Source organism: Tamandua tetradactyla, chromosome 7 (genome assembly GCF_023851605.1).
Source record: "Tamandua tetradactyla isolate mTamTet1 chromosome 7, mTamTet1.pri, whole genome shotgun sequence".
NCBI classification, from domain to species: Eukaryota; Metazoa; Chordata; class Mammalia; order Pilosa; family Myrmecophagidae; genus Tamandua; species Tamandua tetradactyla.
The window spans coordinates 112,945,527-112,964,467 of NC_135333.1; the positions used below are offsets into that span (position 1 = coordinate 112,945,527).

At 40.3% G+C, this 18,941-nt stretch overlaps 1 protein-coding gene across 3 annotated transcripts in view; it reads left to right on the plus strand.

Annotated features, from left to right (window-relative positions):
- The window catches only part of SLC4A8 (solute carrier family 4 member 8), a 90,961-nt gene that overhangs the window by 52,474 nt on the left and 19,546 nt on the right, over positions 1 to 18,941 (plus strand). The window contains exons 12-20 of one of the 3 annotated variants that reach the window (XM_077110721.1): positions 4,295 to 4,469; positions 5,067 to 5,200; positions 5,949 to 6,194; positions 8,834 to 8,939; positions 9,381 to 9,542; positions 12,697 to 12,810; positions 15,241 to 15,402; positions 15,998 to 16,081; positions 16,297 to 16,398. In XM_077110721.1, coding sequence (XP_076966836.1) covers positions 4,295 to 4,469; positions 5,067 to 5,200; positions 5,949 to 6,194; positions 8,834 to 8,939; positions 9,381 to 9,542; positions 12,697 to 12,810; positions 15,241 to 15,402; positions 15,998 to 16,039 — 1,141 coding nt within the window. In that variant the 3' untranslated portion in view covers positions 16,040 to 16,081; positions 16,297 to 16,398. Of the gene's footprint in view, positions 1 to 4,294; positions 4,470 to 5,066; positions 5,201 to 5,948; positions 6,195 to 8,833; positions 8,940 to 9,380; positions 9,543 to 12,696; positions 12,811 to 15,240; positions 15,403 to 15,997; positions 16,082 to 16,296; positions 16,549 to 18,941 lie in introns of those variants that run through there. The other 2 variants (XM_077110719.1, XM_077110720.1) reach the window with 2 other exon arrangements.

Below are 18,941 nucleotides of genomic sequence, written 5' to 3' on the forward strand. Positions count from 1 at the left end.
TGGAAGAATTTATTAGAAGGTTGAGAGAGAAAGCTAGGCTCTGGGGATGAAAGAGTGGAGGAAAGTGAAAAGGGTCACTAAAAAGAGAGAGAAACACCAAGAGTGAGTGCAACATTTTCTTTGAAGGTGGAAGTAGTCTGAATTGGGCAGGGAGACTGATATTGTAAGGGTTCTAATAATAAGACCTAGAAGAGGTAGGGAAGGGTCTTGGGTATGAATTTGATAGTATTTCAGAATTAGGATTTCTCCTTTAGGTCTAAAGGAGACCTCAGAAAAGTTGTGGAATTGAGGGCAAAAGGATTTCCCCTAAACAGATATCTGTGCAGAGGTGAGATTTCAGGTTTCCTTTGGTGTCAAAGAGAAAATACACTAGGACCTCAGGCCTTTTGTGTGTATGTTGGGGTCACTTATAATCAATCCCACATGGGAGTTTGGGAGACCATTAGCTCTATCCCACAGTTCTAGAATCTCAGAAATGGTGCCTAAAGTCTCAAAAGAAAATCCCATATTGTCAGAACTATCATTTGCCTAATCATAGACCCCAGGCGCATTTATTTACTTGCAAATTCTAATGGGGTTTGAGGGAGTTCTCCCATAATTTTGTGTCAGGAACTTATGGAATTGGCAAAGGTAGAAGGGTAATCTGGGCCCAGAGCCTAGTTCTGCTCAATATGGGAGATGCTGCTTCTTCCTGAACTCCTGAATTTTCCTGAATCCTTAATTAAAGGCCTCAAAAACACACATGCTCCTTTTCATTGTAGCCTCTTAGGCCTGGTGGCCTAATACCTATGTCACAGACCATAGTTCCATGCCACTATGGGTTCTTTCCCAATCTCAAAAGATAGGGAGGTACTAGTGGTGAACATGAACCTTCCCCTGCAGTTGAATGTCCTAGAAATTTCCAAACCTTCCTGGACTGCACAGACTAAAAACCCATTAGCCTGGGTTTTATAATTCTTCAAACCATTTCTTAGAGGTGGAAAGCCAGCTTTATGCATTTTGTATTGTATAACCTTAAGGCAAACTTGGAAATTTGGGAGATGTTACTCTCCTCGTATGGAGAAGCATTTAAAGATGGACAGACTCTAGGAAAGTTGGGGAAGGAGGCAAAGTAGAAAAATAGAGTAAGCAATGCTCTGAGATCTGAATTATCTGAACCTCAAGCCAGAGCTAAGACAGTGTCTTAAACCTCCCTGACATTGACCCAGGTAGTGATATTGCTGCATTCCCATACATTACAAAGAGGAAGGTCTGGCCAGAGTGTTCCCTGGCCAGAAGCCTCACAGCAGGGAGGATGCTCTGGAAAGGGGGTTTCCAGGGTTGATTTGTATCCTTTATTGGGGAATGCCACCTTTGGGAAGGGTTAATGAAAGAAAGAATCAGGAGCTGCTATCTCGATGATCCCCCCACACTTCAAACAGGTTTCTTCCAAAGCACACCAGACAAATGGATGACTGGCCAGTCCCTAAAGCCCTCCAGGGAGGGGCGCCCTAAGTCAATGATCCAGAGCCTAGTGACCCTCTACACTGGTAAGTCTTTCTTGCATCAAGCTTAAATTTATATTCCTGTGTGCTTCTTGCTCCCAAAGACTCAAACAACAAGTGCAGTATTATAATGGAAAGAAAGTTTCAAATATGAAGGGAAACATCCCTGCCTGGTTATTATCTGTGGCAAACGTGTGATTATGGTCTGATTTTATGCATGTGTGAAGTATGAAGCTGACTCCATAAACAGTATTCAGAAATTATTTATTTATACTTATGTCATTGTTGTAAGTTTCAGATATTTTTCTTTCCTTTTAGTCACTGCTAGACAGAGAGAGGTGTCTTCCCTTTCTATGGCTTCTCATAAATCCATTTCACATAAATCTTTTGTCTGTAACTCACAGATGTTCCTTTTCCCAGAAGGGGCCTCCTGAGTCTGGAGGCTGACCAGTCATGGCAGCAATTGGAGTTGCCTCAGTGGGGTATGATGGAGTGGAGGCTCAGTATTACAGGAGATGCTTCTCCCAGAACAGTGCTTTTCAGGGGAAGGTTTTTTGGTGATTAAGAGGTGATATTAATATGAATGGAAGATGATATTCTGGCTTAGGCCTGAGAAACCCATGAATCTGGCTGCAGATGAATCACCGCAACCTGTGACATACTTGAGGGGGTCATTTTCCCAGAAGAGAAAGCAAAACCAACTGGCACCTTATTACTAACTGAAGTCTTGGCCCTAAGCCCTGAGGCATAACTCTCCTGATCTAGGTTAGACCCTAGGACAACTCCATTACCTAAGCTAGGTTTGCCAGATAGGCTAAAACTAAAGCAGTCTAAGGGGCTGGCTTTGCCTATCTTCCCTAAGCCCAGACCCAGATTGTGGATGTTACTGCTGTAAGGTGAAGAAAGATGAATCCCAACTGCATCCACCAAGTCAAAGGAAAAAAAGCAAGCAAGTAAGAGAGAACAGGGCCTGCCCTTGTGCACACACATTGTACCTAGTTAGATGAGAGAGAGTATTTGCATGGAGAACTGGCTGGGCCTTCTGCCTGGAAGTAAAGGTCCCAGGTAGTTTCATGCTCTTCCAGGCTCCTAAGCATAGAGGAAGAAAGAAAGAATTGCTAAGCTGCTTTCCATGAGAGAGATGATTGTTTCTTGTTTTTGTTTGTTTGTTTGTTTGTTTTAGCTTTTTATTGCAGAAAAGTTCAAAAACAGAATAGTGTAATGAACCCCCACATACCATCAACAGTTAACATTTTGCCAACTTGTTTCACCTATTTCTACCCACATTATTGTTTTTATTTTATGTTTTCTAGATTATTTTAAAACAAATCACCATCATGCCATTTTACCTGAAAATACTTGAGTATGTATCTCTATTTGATGAGAACATTTTAAAAAACAACCACTATGCTATTATAAAATCAAACAAAATTAACACTAATTCTTTAAATCATCTAATTCTCAGTACATATTAAATTTTTTGTGATTGTCTTAGCAACATCTTTTTAGAGTTCATTTGTTCTATATAGAATGCAGTTAAGGTTTTCATTTGGTTATTATCTCCCAATTCTAAAACAGCTCCCCTTCCTTTTTGCCTCTGCCATTGATTTGTGGAAGAAACCAGATATTTGTCCTACAGAATGCTCAGTGGCTCCTTTTGTCACTGATCTTACAAGTTTCATCCTAGTGCAATGGCTCTACTCTTAGAAAAAGTGACTCCATCTGGGAGGACTACTGCTTCTCCTAGAAGTGGAATACCTTGCTATTGATCTGTCTTATCCTTGGGAATTGACCCTGATGTCCTGCCACCAAGTTCTGTTGTCTCCATCTCTTGATTAACCTTTCTCATTCCAGTCCACTTTAGTCTTGCCCCATGCTCCATTCATCACACTGCCACCAGAGTGGTTTTCCTGAATACATGTAAAATTATGTCACTCCCCTGTTTACAGTCCTTCAGTAACTTGATGTGCCATTAAGATAAAGACCTAATTTTATATTAACTTCTCCAGCTTCTCTGGCCTCATCTATTGGCATTTCCCCTTCATGCTGTGTAATCCAACCCTACTAATCTTTCAGCACTTCAAACCTGCCATGTACTCTTACCTTAGGTGTCACCCATGCTAGTCCCTCTGCCTCATCCAGCTAACTCCCAGGCCATCCTTCAAGTCTCAGTTGAAATGTCCCCTCCCTGTTCTGTGCTGCTGTAGCACCCTCACAAAGCTGGCTGTCTCTTGCACTAGACTGTTGGTCCTGGAGAGGAAGGGTTGTGTCTGTCTTGCTCACTGCTGCAGTTCTAGTACCTGGCACAGTGTTTGGCACCACGTATCTGCTAATACTTATCAACTGCATGAATGAATTATTATGCTAATTTCCCAAGAATGAGTGGGTAATTGTTCAGCATAGGAAAGTGCATGTGGGATAGGGCCTTTTTCTAGAAAATATAGACTAAAACTAACAATTGTAATACCTTGAATTGATTTTGCACATTTCCTCCTCAAGGTTCATAATTTAAAGTTTGAAGCTAATGCTTGCTTTCATGTTCTTTTCTTTTTTTAACTTTGAGCGGTAACATATACTCCCATATTAATTTTTTGGATGTTTGGGATAATATTTCAAATTTACTATAAGTCATGTCCTTGGTTGCAAATAGAATCTGCTGATCCCAGAGAAATCTCCTGTAATTGGGGTGAAATTGAAGCAAAGTACTACCTTAAATCAGCACACATTTGAAATGGCTTCAAATGTGTACTGTTCATATCCTTTTGTGGGAGAGGGACTGCATTAGAAGCCTGTCTGCCGTGTTTCCGCAGGCTGTTTGGGGGCTTGGTGCTGGACATCAAGCGGAAGGCTCCCTGGTACTGGAGTGACTACCGGGATGCACTGAGCTTGCAGTGTTTGGCCTCCTTTCTGTTCCTGTACTGTGCCTGCATGTCGCCTGTCATCACCTTTGGGGGATTGCTTGGAGAAGCCACTGAGGGACGCATAGTAAGAACTTTTAATCACTTCTAATGATCCTGAATAGGCCTTAAAATACTTTGGTGGTAACCAAGCCCACTGGGGGAAAAATCACCTGGGCTAGTACTGAGATTGGATTCTTCCTACCAAATCTCCATGGTCTCCTGACATCTTACCAAGCAGAAATACAGTTCTCTCTACAGAACGGATTCTCTTCTGTTCTAAATCAATTTCAGTAGCTAATTGCCTAGTTGAATTGCCCATTGCCCCAATGATGAAAAGTGAATATATTTATGTCACTTGAAAATAATATTTAAGGTGAATCTGTATGACAGTTTGTAGTGTAAACAGCATCATTGTGGTTTCTATATATTTTTTGAATGCTGAATTGAATCACTGCAGAACAGGACCTTGTTGAGGAGTCGTATGTGGATAGTTTTGGGCATAGTTCAGTGATATCCATTTACTGGAGTATTAGATGGTGTGTACACAGCACTTTTGCTAAGATGAAATACAAGCAAATGACTGTCAAGGCACACATGAGAGCTAAGTCAGGAATGTACATAAGCCAACATTACTCTTTATTGATGGGCTATGAGTCAGTGATGATTTTTTTTTCCCTCTCAGAGTGCAATTGAATCCTTGTTTGGAGCCTCCATGACTGGGATTGCTTATTCCTTGTTTGCGGGGCAGGCTCTCACCATCCTGGGAAGTACAGGGCCAGTGCTCGTGTTTGAAAAGATTTTGTTCAAATTCTGCAAGTAAGACATTCGTTTCTCTGAAACTCTAACTGGATGTGGTTACTCTGCTGCCAGGGTTGAATGCCAGGGCCCTCTGTGAGTACAAGTAGGCGAATATCATTCTTGACTGTAAGAAACCTGAAGGAGGAGCATCGTTTGGCCTGTTGGTTTACCTCCAGGTACACCATCCATAAAGGAGCAGATCTCCTGTTCTTAAAGAGCTTTGTAAATATCCCTGAGAGCCATTATTGAAGTCTTGACATTTTATTTTTAAACAAATTTGCTTAGCTAATCCAAACTCTTCCATTTCTACTTCAAGTCAATTTTAATTTGGCCTAATATCCCCATTATATCCTGATTGTTAGTGGTAGTGGGGCAGCAGCAATACCCTGGTTTCCCTGTTTTTCCTATAAAACCATATACTGCTTTATATTAGAAGTAGGAGTATGTGGGAGATGAGACAACCTGTCTTTATTAATGCAAGAATAAAATCTTAATTACCTTGGACAGTAATAGCAAAAACGTTATATATGAGAAAATTCCTTCCTTATCTACTTTCTGTATCCTTGTATGGCAAATACCACCCATAAAGCAAGTCTTTGTCACAACTGTCCTAGGGCAGCATTTAGAATAAAAAACAGAAAACTAGGGACAAACAGGATTATAATGCTGATATGGCTGTCAGGAGATACAGTAGCCACATTTCTGGCCCTTTGTCTCTTAATCCTATCCATCCATGCATTTTTGATGAACTTTGGTTTTATTTCAGAGACTACACTCTTTCATACCTCTCCCTGCGAGCTTGTATCGGGCTGTGGACTGCCTTCCTGTGTATTGTCCTTGTGGCAACTGATGCCAGTTCCCTTGTCTGCTATATTACCCGCTTCACTGAAGAAGCATTTGCCTCCCTGATTTGTATTATTTTCATCTATGAAGCAATAGAAAAACTGATTCATCTGGCAAAAACCTATCCCATACACATGCACAGCCAGCTGGACCACCTTAGCCTCTATTAGTAAGTGGATTTTCTGGTTCTTTTTTTTTAATGAGCAGAGGGCCTGAGTTTAATGATTAATGTAGTGTCCCAGGCAATGCTTGTAGCTTCTGTTAAGGAAGTTTCTCAGTCCCCTGGGAAACAGAACTCAGATACAGAAAAAATGATGATGGAGGATGGATTAAGAGTAAAACCCAGTGGGAACTTGAGAAATGCTTTCCAGAGCAAGTCTTTTGGTTCCAGACATTGAAACTAAAATAGTGCAAAGGGGTGAGGAGAATTTGAGTTGGTATTTGGGAAGAACTTTGTTGCAAGGACTAATGAGACCTGGAATCATGTTTCAAGCAAGAGTATGGACTCTCTTTTTCTGAAAGTATGTTCAGGCAATCCTTAGGAATTATTAGGTAAATATGTTTAGTAGTTCCTTTCAAGATCCAGGGTTTCTTACTCTGTATCTCTAGAAACATATTTACTTAGATTTCAACTCAAGAGACTATGTTTTCTTTATTGTTCAATAAGTTTGGATTGGCTAGAAAAGAAAATCAGTATCTGGCAATGTTCCTAACTATGTAAAAGAATCTGTTCCTATAAATAATTTCTTATCTGGCATTGTAGTCTCCAAATTATGGCTGAAGTTCCTTTTCTCTTAGCTCTGCACATCAAGTTCCTTCTCTTCTGGCTTGTACAATTCTGATGTGGAGGCTCTGTGTGGGAAGTGAACAATTTCAACTTGAAACTGCATGAAGAAAGCACATTCTATGAAAACATCTGCCAGTTAGCCACACTATATTTTATCTATTCTAGTTATACATTCATAAACCTCTTAAAAATCAGAATTAATAAGAAATATTATTATTTTACAAATTAAAAGCTATGAGGAAGCATAATCTTTGAAGCTTGGATTGACATTTGGCACTAGCATTCTGATTTCTATAAGATTTATCCTTTGACCTCTTTTCATCATTCATTTAACAAATATTTATTGAGCACTTATTATATGCCTGGCACTGTTTTAGGCCCTGAAACATGGTGTGAACATGATAGACAAAGGTTCTATCCTCATGAGTCTAATTAGTGGGAGAAGACAGACAAAAGTGACCCACTCTGGATTGAGTAGACTTTGGATATGGATTCTATAATTCTTTGTTAATTAAGCTCAAGATGGTATTTTTCAGAGTTGCATTTCATAGTTTCATATAAACTGTTGGGCCATAGGGAACTGATATAAACTTAGAACTCCCCAACTATTTGAATGATTTTGTTAATGCATGTATAATCGAATTTTTAAACCTTAATGTAGGGCTTTATAGATGTCCCTATTAATTTATACTCTGCTGGTCTCCTATTATTGTAATCTGTTGAGATCATTTTGAATCTTAATTCTGTCATGCTGCATCTTAGAAGCCACGATCATTAAATTTTTTTTTGAGTTTTATTGATAAAACATGATCATTAAATTTGCAGATGAAACAAAATTGGTGGGGTTGGCTGGGTCAGTTGATCACACTGGGAGCTAGTTCAGGCATGAAGCATGCTGGAACTTTGAGGTAACTTGGTGGCCAGTGGGACAGAAAGGGCAAGTCTAGTCTGAATGGAGAAGTTCCATTAGGAGACCTGGGGAAGTTCCATTAGGAGACCTGGGCAAGTTCCATTAGGAGCTGCCAGGGCTAGCTTTAGCATAAACAGCCAGGAAATGGCTGGGGTATTACAGAGGATAATGCGGGATTAGGAAGAGCTTGTGTCATGATTCCAAGAGACTCTAGTTCTCATAGCAGGGATATGACAGGGTGTACAGGGAGCAAGGAAGTTGTTGAGAGCTGACAGGGGTATCATGTCTTCCTTGCTCTGTAAATTGAATTTCAGAGGAAGAGTCTAAGAAATGGAGGCAACTCAGGGATCATTCAAGCACATCAGATGCTGAGTATGATTGTTTTCAGAACTTAATCCAAGACCCGTGCACTGAGTTGCATCTATCTTTAGTAATGACTGATTGGAAAACTAGGGTGTGGTGGGTCTACAAATAGACTTTTATTATTATTATTATTATTATTATTTTTACTTTAAACCACAGGTATTTGTTATCTAACAATTCTGGAGGCTAGAAGACCAAAATCAAGGTGTTGGAGGGGTCATGCTTTCTCTGAAATCTGTATGGAAGGATGTTCCATGCCTATTTCTTTGTTTGTAGTGTGGTTGACAATCAATGGCTTGTCTTGAGTGGTGGAATGACTCAACCTCTGCCTCCATCTTCACATGGCCATCTACTCACTGTGTCTCTGTCTTTCTTCTCCCTTTCTTAGAAGGACACCAGTCATATTGGATTAAGGGCCCACCCTACTCCAGTATGACCTCCTTTTAACTTAACTAATTTTGTTTGCAGTGACCTTATGTCCAAATAAAGTCATATTCACAAATTCCAGGGTTCAGGACTTCAGCATATCTTTTTAGGGAATACAAATCAATCCATAACAGACGTTGTTCAAGTCGTCATTTAGATTACACAGATAGGTTTTAACCAATAGGACAACCTTAGGGATCTGAAGTAAATGAATGCAGGAGAAACAGGATAGGCTCTGACAGAGTCTTTAGCCCAGTCATGGCTAAAAATGTTTAACTGAATTTTTCGTTACTTTTTTCAGAAATCTTTACTTCTTCCTCAGTTGCAGGTGTACTTTACCAGATAATCCAAACAACCATACCCTACAGTACTGGAAGGACCATAACATCATGGCATCAGAAGTCAACTGGGCTAACCTGACTGTTAGTGTAAGTCTGGGAACTTCCAGCTTCCCACATTGTGACCATCAAGTTTTGTGCCTCTGCCCAGAAATGCTGCATGAGGACATGGTGGTGATAAAACCAGGCAAGGCAGAGAGGCAGATCCAGGTTTTGTGGGGCTTGAAGTATATTCAAGTTTGGAGGCCCTCTTTAATAAAAATAACAGAAAATTGCTAGGGCACTTCCAGGCCTTTCAAAGTAGTGTTTGCTCAAGACTGTTCTGGTTACATTCTCAAAAGTATCTTAGATCATAAATGGCCTCCTATTTGGAAAGGGCCTGTGTAAGTGTGCATGGAGTTCAAGTGGGTGCTGCTGGCAACCTGTATTCCCCAGCAACTATGGGGTGATAGTGGGTGGTACAGTCAGAAAGCAGCAGCTATCTATTCCCTTGTTTCTGCCTTTAATCACCTAGAATGTTTGTTCCCCCAGGAATGCCAGGAGATGCATGGAGAATTCATGGGATCTGCATGTGGCCACCATGGACCCTACACTCCTGATGTGCTCTTTTGGTCCTGCATTCTCTTTTTCACCACCTTCATCCTCTCAAGCACCTTAAAGACATTCAAGACAAGCCGCTATTTCCCAACAAGAGTAGGTCATACATAACCCAAATCCACAACCAGAGAGTGCTATCTGAGCGTGCGTTGCTTTTGTGTTCAAATTCTAACATAACAGAACCTGTTCTCAGCTTCCATGATGATGCTTGCTGAATAGACTGGCAGGTAGAGAACTCCAAATGTCCTGATAAGCCCCACCGTGGCTTTTTCTTGTCCTAATGTCCATCAACATCTTTCACAGATGTATGGTGTGAAATAAGGGGTTAATACTTAGAGACTTTTTGGTTGTAAAGTACCAGATGAATTTAAAATGGTAGTAATGTTCTCCAAAAGCTATTAAATCTTATGTCCAGAATTCTGTTGTTTCATTTCTAGAATGCTGGGACACTTAGCATGAAATAGCTAGAGCTGGCTCCTGGATATGGTAAATTGGGGTGATCACCTTGGACACTATAGAGGACCCCAAAGTCTCCTTTCAGGGATGGCTCCTACAATAGCTGTGAAACCACTAGCCATAGTAACTGCAGCAGCCAATATGCTCCTGACGAGGTTTGCATGACTGAAGCCTCAACAACCTTCCCTGGTAGATTTGGCATTGTTTGCCTGGCACCAGGGCTTTTCTACTAGTTTTGGCAAGGCAGAATTAGAAGCTGAGAGTGGTATGGCAAAAGGATCTTTGAGAGGGAGCTTGAATCGGAAGGAAATGGTATTCTTTCTGTGAGGTCTCAATCAGGCACATTTGCAGAGTGTAATGAGTGGGAGGTTCAGTTGATTTGTTATTGACTGTACATATACATGACTAAAGCACATACTTAACCTTCACTGAATCTATGCAGTAGTTAAGGGGGCAACATATTAGATAAGTTCTGAGGCTTTATTTCCTGTCTGGACAAATAGTTAACTAAGTGCAATTGTATACTGGCTACTTGCTCAGGCCTGGCTTAACTATTATAGGGTATGTAAAAGATGTTTAAAAATGTTATCTATTATCAGCTAGGAAGGAAAAGCTCATGAATCAATCAATCAGGGGGCATATGAGAAAGTAGTAAATAGTTGGATAACAGCCTGGGAGGTAGGTAGCAAAGGAGCTTGGAGCACAGAAGAGTCAATAGGCCCAAGAATGGTCAAGATGGGTTTCATGGAGGATGTGGGATTTAAAGGAAATATGAAATCTGGTTAAGGTGTTCATGATGTGGCATATAGATAAAATATATTTTTCTTTATCTTTGCAGGAAGTTCACATTAAGACCAGCACTTAGTAGGAACTATATTTTATAAAGCTACGCTAAATTATAGAGAGGAACAGTTCTCTTAGGGCAAGTGTAAAATTGGATGGTAATCACCAACAAAATGGTCATAAGTGCGATGGAGAAAAATAAAGCAAGAAAGGGGTACAGGAAGTACTGGGATGGGGTGGTGACTAATTTTAAATAGGGTCATCAGAGAAGATCTCACAAAGATTGGCATTTGAGTGAACCTAAAGGAAGCCAGGTAACTACATAAGAATTTACCTGGAGGGAGGGTGTTCCAGGTAAAGGATCAGCAAGTACCCATGCCTTGTAGAGTTACGAGTGAGCCCAACATGTTTCAGAAACAGCTAAGAGGACTTTGTGGCTGGAACAGAGCAAGTGAGGGGAGAACAGTAGGAACTGGAATCAGAGAGGTTTTGGGCATCAGTTTGTGTAGACCTCATAGACCCCAGAAGAACTTTTGGGTTGTTAATACAGTGAGATGAGGAGCCATTTCAGGGTTTTGAGTAGAGAAGTGACACAATCTTACTTATGATTTTGGATGATCTAACCAGAGGCTTTGTTTAAAGAAGACTGTACAGGATGAGGGCAGAAACTGGTTAGGAGAATACTGCAGTTATCCAGGCAAGAAATGGTGGTGACTTTGATCAGGGTGGGAGAAAAGGAGGTGGTGAGAAGTGCTCGGATTCTGCCTGTGTTTTTTTTTTTAATTAATTAATTTATTAATTAAAACATTTAACAACAAATGAACAAAAACATTAACATATGATCATTCCGTTCTACATATATAATCAGTAATTCACAATATCATCACATAGTTGCATATTCATCATTTCTTAGAACATTTGCATCAATTCAGAAGAAGAAATAAAAAGATAACAGAAAAAGAAATAAGACGAAAACAGAAAAAAAAAAGATTATACACACCATACCTCTTACCCCTTGTTTTCATTGATCACTAGCATTTCAAACTAAATCTATTTTAATATTTGTTCCCCCTATTATTTATTTTTATTCCATATGTTCTACTCATCTGTTGACAAGGTAGATAAAAGGAGCATCAGACACAAGGTTTTCACAATCACACAGTCACATTGAGAAAGCTATATCATTATTCAATCATCGTCAAGAAACATGGCTACTGGAACACAGCTCTACATTTTCAGGCAGTTCCCTCCAGCCTCTCCATTACATCTTGAATAACAAGGTGATATCTACTTAATGTGTAAGAATAACCTCCAGGATAACCTCTCAACTCTGTTTGGAATCTCTCAGCCATTGACACTTCGTCTCATTTCAATCTTGCCCCTTTTGGTCCAGAAGGTTTTCTCAATCCCTTGATGCTGAATCTCAGCTCATTCCAGGGTTTTTCTCAATCCTTGATGCTGAGTCTCAGCTCATTCTAGGATTTCTGTCCCACGTTGCCAGGAAGGTCCACACCCCTGGGAGTCATGTCCCACATAGACAAAAGGAGGTTGGTGAGTCTGCTTGCTGTGTTGGCTGGAGAGAGAGTCTACCTATGTTTTGAAGGTAGAGCTGACAGGGCTTGCAAATGGAGTGAAAGTTGAAGAAGAGTTGATGATGCTTCTAAAAGGTTCTTGACTGGCTCAAATGGACCTTGGTCGGTCCCCGAAAAACTTACTCAAAATTCTCAGAACCAGCATCTAAACCTAGTCCTAAATGTCCCAATCAGAATTCTTCAGAGGTTGGGGTGGGTTATGTTAGAGTTTGTAAGAGGGTTCTTTCTCTTCTATCGTATCAACACTTAATGGTTATTGATTTGGGTATATTGATGTATTCTTGTTTAAATTGCATGTATTAATTCAACTTTAAAAAGAAAGCATACTTCTGAGGATTTTGAACACTTTTAGAATTCTAAATTCTTTTTTTGCTTTATTTAACCTACTAAAATACTTTTCCAACTCCTTTGTATGCCAGGTACGCTCCATGGTGAGTGATTTTGCTGTTTTCCTCACTATCTTCACAATGGTGATTATTGATTTTTTGATTGGCATCCCATCACCAAAGCTTCAAGTTCCTAGTGTATTCAAGGTAAACAGATCTCAGGGTACCTGGTACCCTATGTAGTCTCATAGAATTTGATTTCAAAGGTCTATATCCTTCCCAATAATGAGATGATTTGCAGTCCTCCAAATGGACCATGCTATTCAGAAAAGCAAACTCTTCAGCCTTGGCTAAGATCACGTTAGAAAACTCAGAGAAGCAAAAAAAAAAAAACTATGGCTGTTTAATTATTTAAAAGCATTTTTTATTATCACTAATGCCACTTAATGTTTTCACTATGTTAAAATTTAAAACAATGAAATGTGTACATTTACATAAATATATACTACATATTGTGGAAATATGGGTCCCTGGAACAAGTCTGGTTAGCAGTATTTTCATTGAGCACCAACTATCTAAGGGCACTGGAAAGAGTGAAAAAGCTGAGACCCAGCCCCTCTCCTCAAGTTGGCTGAGGGAAATGTAACTAAGAGGGGCCTCATTGGGATCTAGGGACCCTAGCAGAGTAATTGTGACGTCTCTTCAATCTTATTTTGTTATATAAATCCCTATAATCTATGGTAGTTTTCAAAAATCCTATACCATAAGAAAAAAATTATTGGTATGTGTGAACTCCAAATCTGTTTCAGTTTGGGGGCACTACTTGAGTAAAGAGAGAAGAAGGAGAAGCTGAGCTAAGTTTTATAGATCCCCACAGGGTAGAGAGGAGAGAAAACCTGGGCTTTCTCAGTGATGCTGAGAAGAATCATAAAATAAGTGAGTGGGCGTTATGGGAAGGCTGGGGAAGAGAAGAAGGCAGTCCTGACTTGTAAATGCTCCATACAGTTGGCCTTTGCCTTCTCTTTCTTTGTGTTGTGTGTAGTGTGCGTGTGTCTCTCCCTAAAGCTGTCCTACTTAAAACTGTCTTTTTTTTATATTGCCTAAGATTTTATTTTATTTCATTTTGTTAAATCCACTGAAATGTCACCAGCTAGAAATTTATGAATTAAAGAACACCCTCTTTAAAAATATATTATCTCAGATGATGTCATTCTCACCTTTGTGTGAATGAGCATAATCAGCTGAGATCAGCCCTGCAAGAGGAATAGATTTTGTTATAAAAATAGGTAATTTGGGGACTATGAAGCAGTCCTTGGAAAGGTGCTGTGATGGATAAGCTTAAGATAGTCAGGAAGCATTAGGTTTTGAGACATCTGGGCAAAAGGCCTCTGGGAAGTGGGAGAGTGATGAGAAAGGAAAATGAGACAATGTTACTCGTGGAAGACCCTACTTTCAGGAAGAAGAAATTTTCTTTTTGTCTTCCCTGTTATATTACATGGGCTCAGCTACCAGGACTTGATCTGAAGGTTAGCATTATTGTTAGTGGGTTAATACCATTAAGAGTTTAATTATTTTTGTGTTGTCCTGAGAACCTACCTATCGCTTTAAAAACATCGTTACTAAGAAAACATAGATTCTGAAAACTTTTATAATATTACCCATTAATGATTTGGGACTTGTTAATGTTTTTAAAAAATCTTAGGTTCATGATAAATATGGAGCCAAATGCTTTGAACACAACGTTGTTTGCTTTGTTCATTGAATTTTGGTCAATTCTGGCCCAATACATATTGCTGACCTTTTACCCTCCTTTATCCAGGGTACCCTGGGGAGTTTTGAGGATCTAGGAGAGTTTAGGTGTGTCATGAATACCCAATTAAGTTTGGGAACAATGGTCTTGCAGGAACATTAAAGAGGGTCCTGGGTCAACAAGTCCCTGTTGACTGCAGTCCTGTTGACTGCTCTCAAGTCTCTTTCAAGTTCTCTGATGCCTGTGCCCTGTTTTACTGCTGATAAGAGAAAGCCCCTAGACCAATCTAATCCAAGCTCAAGAAATTCCATGCAAATGGCTCCACTTTGCCTTTAACTGTGCTGTATATTATAGGGCATCATAATATACATGCCTGTATCTGTGCTGTATATCAGAGGGCATCAGGAGGGGAGGAGTTCAAAGGATAGCCTAAGCTATTTCTATTTGTCTTTGGAAGCCATTAAATTTCTTCCTGACAACAGATTTAGTTGTTTTATTTTACTTGGGCTAATGTTGAGATGAATTTACTTTCCCTGTGCATAAGGATTTAGGGAGTAGATGGAAGGAAACAGAGGATTAATGAATATTCCACAGGAAGTTGATAACTGAGGATTAACTGTTTGAAATGGAATTTGGATCTAGGTCACAAATTTCAGATTTCCTAAAGAGTTGCTATATTTCTTCTCTCTCTCTCTCTCTCTCTCTCTCTCTCTCTCTCTCTCTCTCTCCCACTCCGCCCCCCCCCTTTCTTTTTTTGAGGAGTCTCATTGAAGAATCAAAAGAAATGTGAATATTGTGATTCAGTTTGATCTGTTTTACTCTAATGACTCTAGTTATTTTAAAATACAAAATAAAGCCTTGTTTTGTTTTATTTTGTTCTCCCTTAGCCTACGAGGGATGATCGAGGGTGGATTATCAGTCCCATTGGCCCAAATCCCTGGTGGACTGTGATAGCTGCAATTATCCCAGCTCTTCTCTGCACTATCTTAATATTCATGGACCAGCAGATCACAGCTGTCATCATTAACAGAAAGGAACACAAACTCAAGGTAATAACAGATTCTAACCTAGAAGGACTATTGGCAGTCTTTTACCCTTTTTAATTTTAGAATAGGCCCATCTAGACCAGGAAGTATAGAGCCTGGATTAAAGCAGTCATGGAGGAGACTCCTAAGGGGTTTCATTCCCTCCATTAATGACAAAGATTGGTTTGGAGATGAGACTTAGAGTGAAGCATGGTGAGATGATATGAAAGAAGCTTGGGCTTTATTACTGTCTTCTCAAACCTTCAAGGAAAGTGTGTGGGCAGATATCTTGGTGATCCTGATATAGCCATGTACTGTGTATGAACCAGCTGTACAGCTTGTTTTCCTGAGGTTCGTGTCAGAACCTGAGCCACTGTTTCCTAGAATTAGATATCCTCCCATTGGTGTCTGTAACTGGGGTTTATAGCTGACCCTTGAGCCCATGGATCCTAGAAAGGTAGAGTTATGCGACTTCTGTCTCCATTCATCACTTACTCAGAGGAGGCAACATCCAAATCTGTCAGAGACGTAGGCATTTGTGTATGGGGGGAGGGTGTTGGGGCGTGGGTGGAAGGGGTTGTTGGAACCTAATCAGGACATTTATCTCCAATTTCTGTAGTGTGTACTGTCTAGAATGGTCAAGATGTGGTTTGGTCTCTGACTACTCAGTGAAAGGGAGATCTTTGAAAGTGTGGGACCTAAGGTGAGATCTGCAAGCACTTGGAATAGCATGGATATGGTGTATATAGAACAGCTTAAGGTTTCCCTTTATCTTCCCAGTTCCTTACTAACCAGGAAGGGTTGCAAAACTCCTCTGGGATAACTGGACCTCTTCTTCCTTACCCATACATTCCTTCCTGCTTTGGGTCTGAGACCCACAGCAGCCAACCCACTGACAGAGAGTCTGTTTCCCCACAGAAAGGCTGTGGCTATCACCTGGACCTGCTGATGGTGGCCATCATGCTGGGTGTCTGCTCCATCATGGGCCTGCCCTGGTTTGTGGCTGCAACTGTCCTGTCCATCACACATGTGAACAGCCTCAAACTAGAATCTGAGTGCTCTGCTCCTGGAGAACAGCCGAAGTTCTTAGGCATCCGAGAGCAGAGAGTGACAGGCCTTATGATCTTTGTGCTGATGGGCTGTTCAGTCTTCATGACCGCTATATTAAAGGTAATCATTCATTCACTCATTTGACAAATACTGAGTGCATGGTACTAGGTGCTGGGAATACAGTGGTACAACAAGCAGACACATCCAAATCCCTGCCCTGAAAAAGCTTATTCTGATGGGGAAAACAGATAATATGTAATCAGAAAAGCAAACGTGATAGTTACAGAAAGCAAAATAAGTAAGATAAGGGAAATATATAGTGCCCTATGGTACTATAAAGAATAAGGGGGTGCTGTATTTGTTAAGGGGGTCAGAGAAGGTCTCTTTGAGGAGATAGCATTGAAGATGAGATGGAGCTAGCCATACCAAGAAGGTAGGGGTAGGGATGGCGGAAGGGTAGAAAAGCAGTCTAGTCAGGCCCTAAGGCAGGAAAGGATATTTCCTGTTCTAGGAAATATCAGGGCCTTGTGGTTCAAGGGTGCTGAGCCAGGGCAAGCACACAGTGAGGTGAGGTTGGAAGGTGATGCAGGGCTAGATCATTTATGGCCTTGTAGACCACAGTAAAGGTAACCTTTGAAGGATTTTTAATAGGAGAGGTACATAATCCAGTTAGTTTTTTTTAAAGATCACTGTACTTGCTGTCTAGAGATGTTTTTAGAGTTGAGATATGGATAGACGCAGGTTGACCAGTTAAGCTATGACAGTTGAGAGATGTTGCTGGCTTGGATAAGGAAGGTGGTAGTAGGGATGAATAAAAAGGCATGGCTTCCATATATCTTTGATTCAGAACCAAAGGACTTGATGATTAATTGTGGAATGGGGTAAAGAAAATGGAAAAATAAAAGTTTGCTAAGTTCCTGACTTAACTGTATGGGTACAGAATGATAGCATTTAATAAATAGAGAAGACTGCAGGAAGGAGAAAGTGCTTTTGTAATAGGTGGAGTGGGGTGGATTTTGGGTGAGACGTCTGCAAGGCATCTGACTAAAAGAGGCTACAGGAGGGTTCTGGGCTAACGCTATAAATCTGAGAGTCAACAGAACACAGGTGGCCTTGAAAGTCAAGGGATAAGATCACTCAGGCAGAAGAGTAGATGTAAAAGAAAAGAGGGACCAGCGAGAACAGAGTCTGAGGAATTTTGACATGTAGAGGAATGTTAGAGGAGGAGATAGCAACAGAGATTCAAAAGAAGCTTCCAGAGATGTAGGAGGGAAACCAGGAGGGTGTGGTATCAGGGAAGCCAAGTGAGGGGATTAGAGGGATTAGTTAAGTGCTGTCTAGAAAGATGAAGACCAAACCAAGGCCATTGGATTTGGCAACATGGAGATCTACTGTGATTTGAGAAGAGCAGATTTAGTTGAATGATAGGGCAAAATCCAACTTACAGACTGAAGAGAATAATAGGAATTGAGTAAGTAAAGAGTGTGTGCATAGACAAAGTTTTCAAGAAGTTATTTTATGAAGCAGAGCAGAAAAAGGGGCAATGACTGCTGTGAGATGTGGGTTTAAAAAAAGTTTTTTGTAAAGATGGAGGATACTTTCAACATGAGAATATTGTGATTTTTTGTGTGTGTGGGTGTAAGACTGGCATCTGAGAAAAGGAGTTGAAAAGGAAAGCTCTTTGTCCATTTTGCCAAGCCCCAACCATTTTGAAGCATTTTCCTCTCTTGCCCACTTTTTTGGTGATTCTTTTACCACTATGGGCCTGCACTGCAAGTGCCCTTCAAGGGTAACAGTTGAGAGGTTGATAGTTAAGAATTCTGCACAATCTTCATCTCATTTCTATTCAACATTGCCACTTCTCTTCAGGCCTTTCATCCTCCACCCCTACCCCGACTCCCACTCCTGAACCAATGTCCCACTAACCACCAAGGATGATTCTTTTAGGATACCATTCAGCAATTCTACAAACAAAGCCATCACCAAATTAAGATATCTACTCATGCTAGAACTTGAACAGCATGAAATCCAAGGAGAGTTTCCTAATTTTGAGAGAATTACATCTGAGAATGTTCTTAGCCTGAGAAAAATAAGCAAGTCAATTTAGTCTTCACCAATGAGACTATCCTTGCCTTAATTCTATAGGTATCACTTCCCTACTTAAAAGCATTGCTCTAAAGATAACTTAGGTTGACATGTGAAAGTGCTTAGGAAAGTTATACTCAAGCAATGTGTGTGTATTCAAATACAATATAATAATATTCATATTTCCCCAAAAGTGATTCCCTCTCTGACAAGTTACCTCCCTATTTCTACCCTCAAGTCTCTGGTCAGTAAACAGTTTTAGGAAGCAGTAAAAGTTTCCTAAAAAGGAAATTTTTTAGTCATGTTAAAATACCTCCAAATCCCTAAGGAGATGAGATGATTGTGTGATGACAAAAGATTAAAAAGGCATCAGTCTGTAAAAAAGGTGTGTGTGTGTGTGTGTGTGTGTGTGTGTGTGTGTGTGTGTG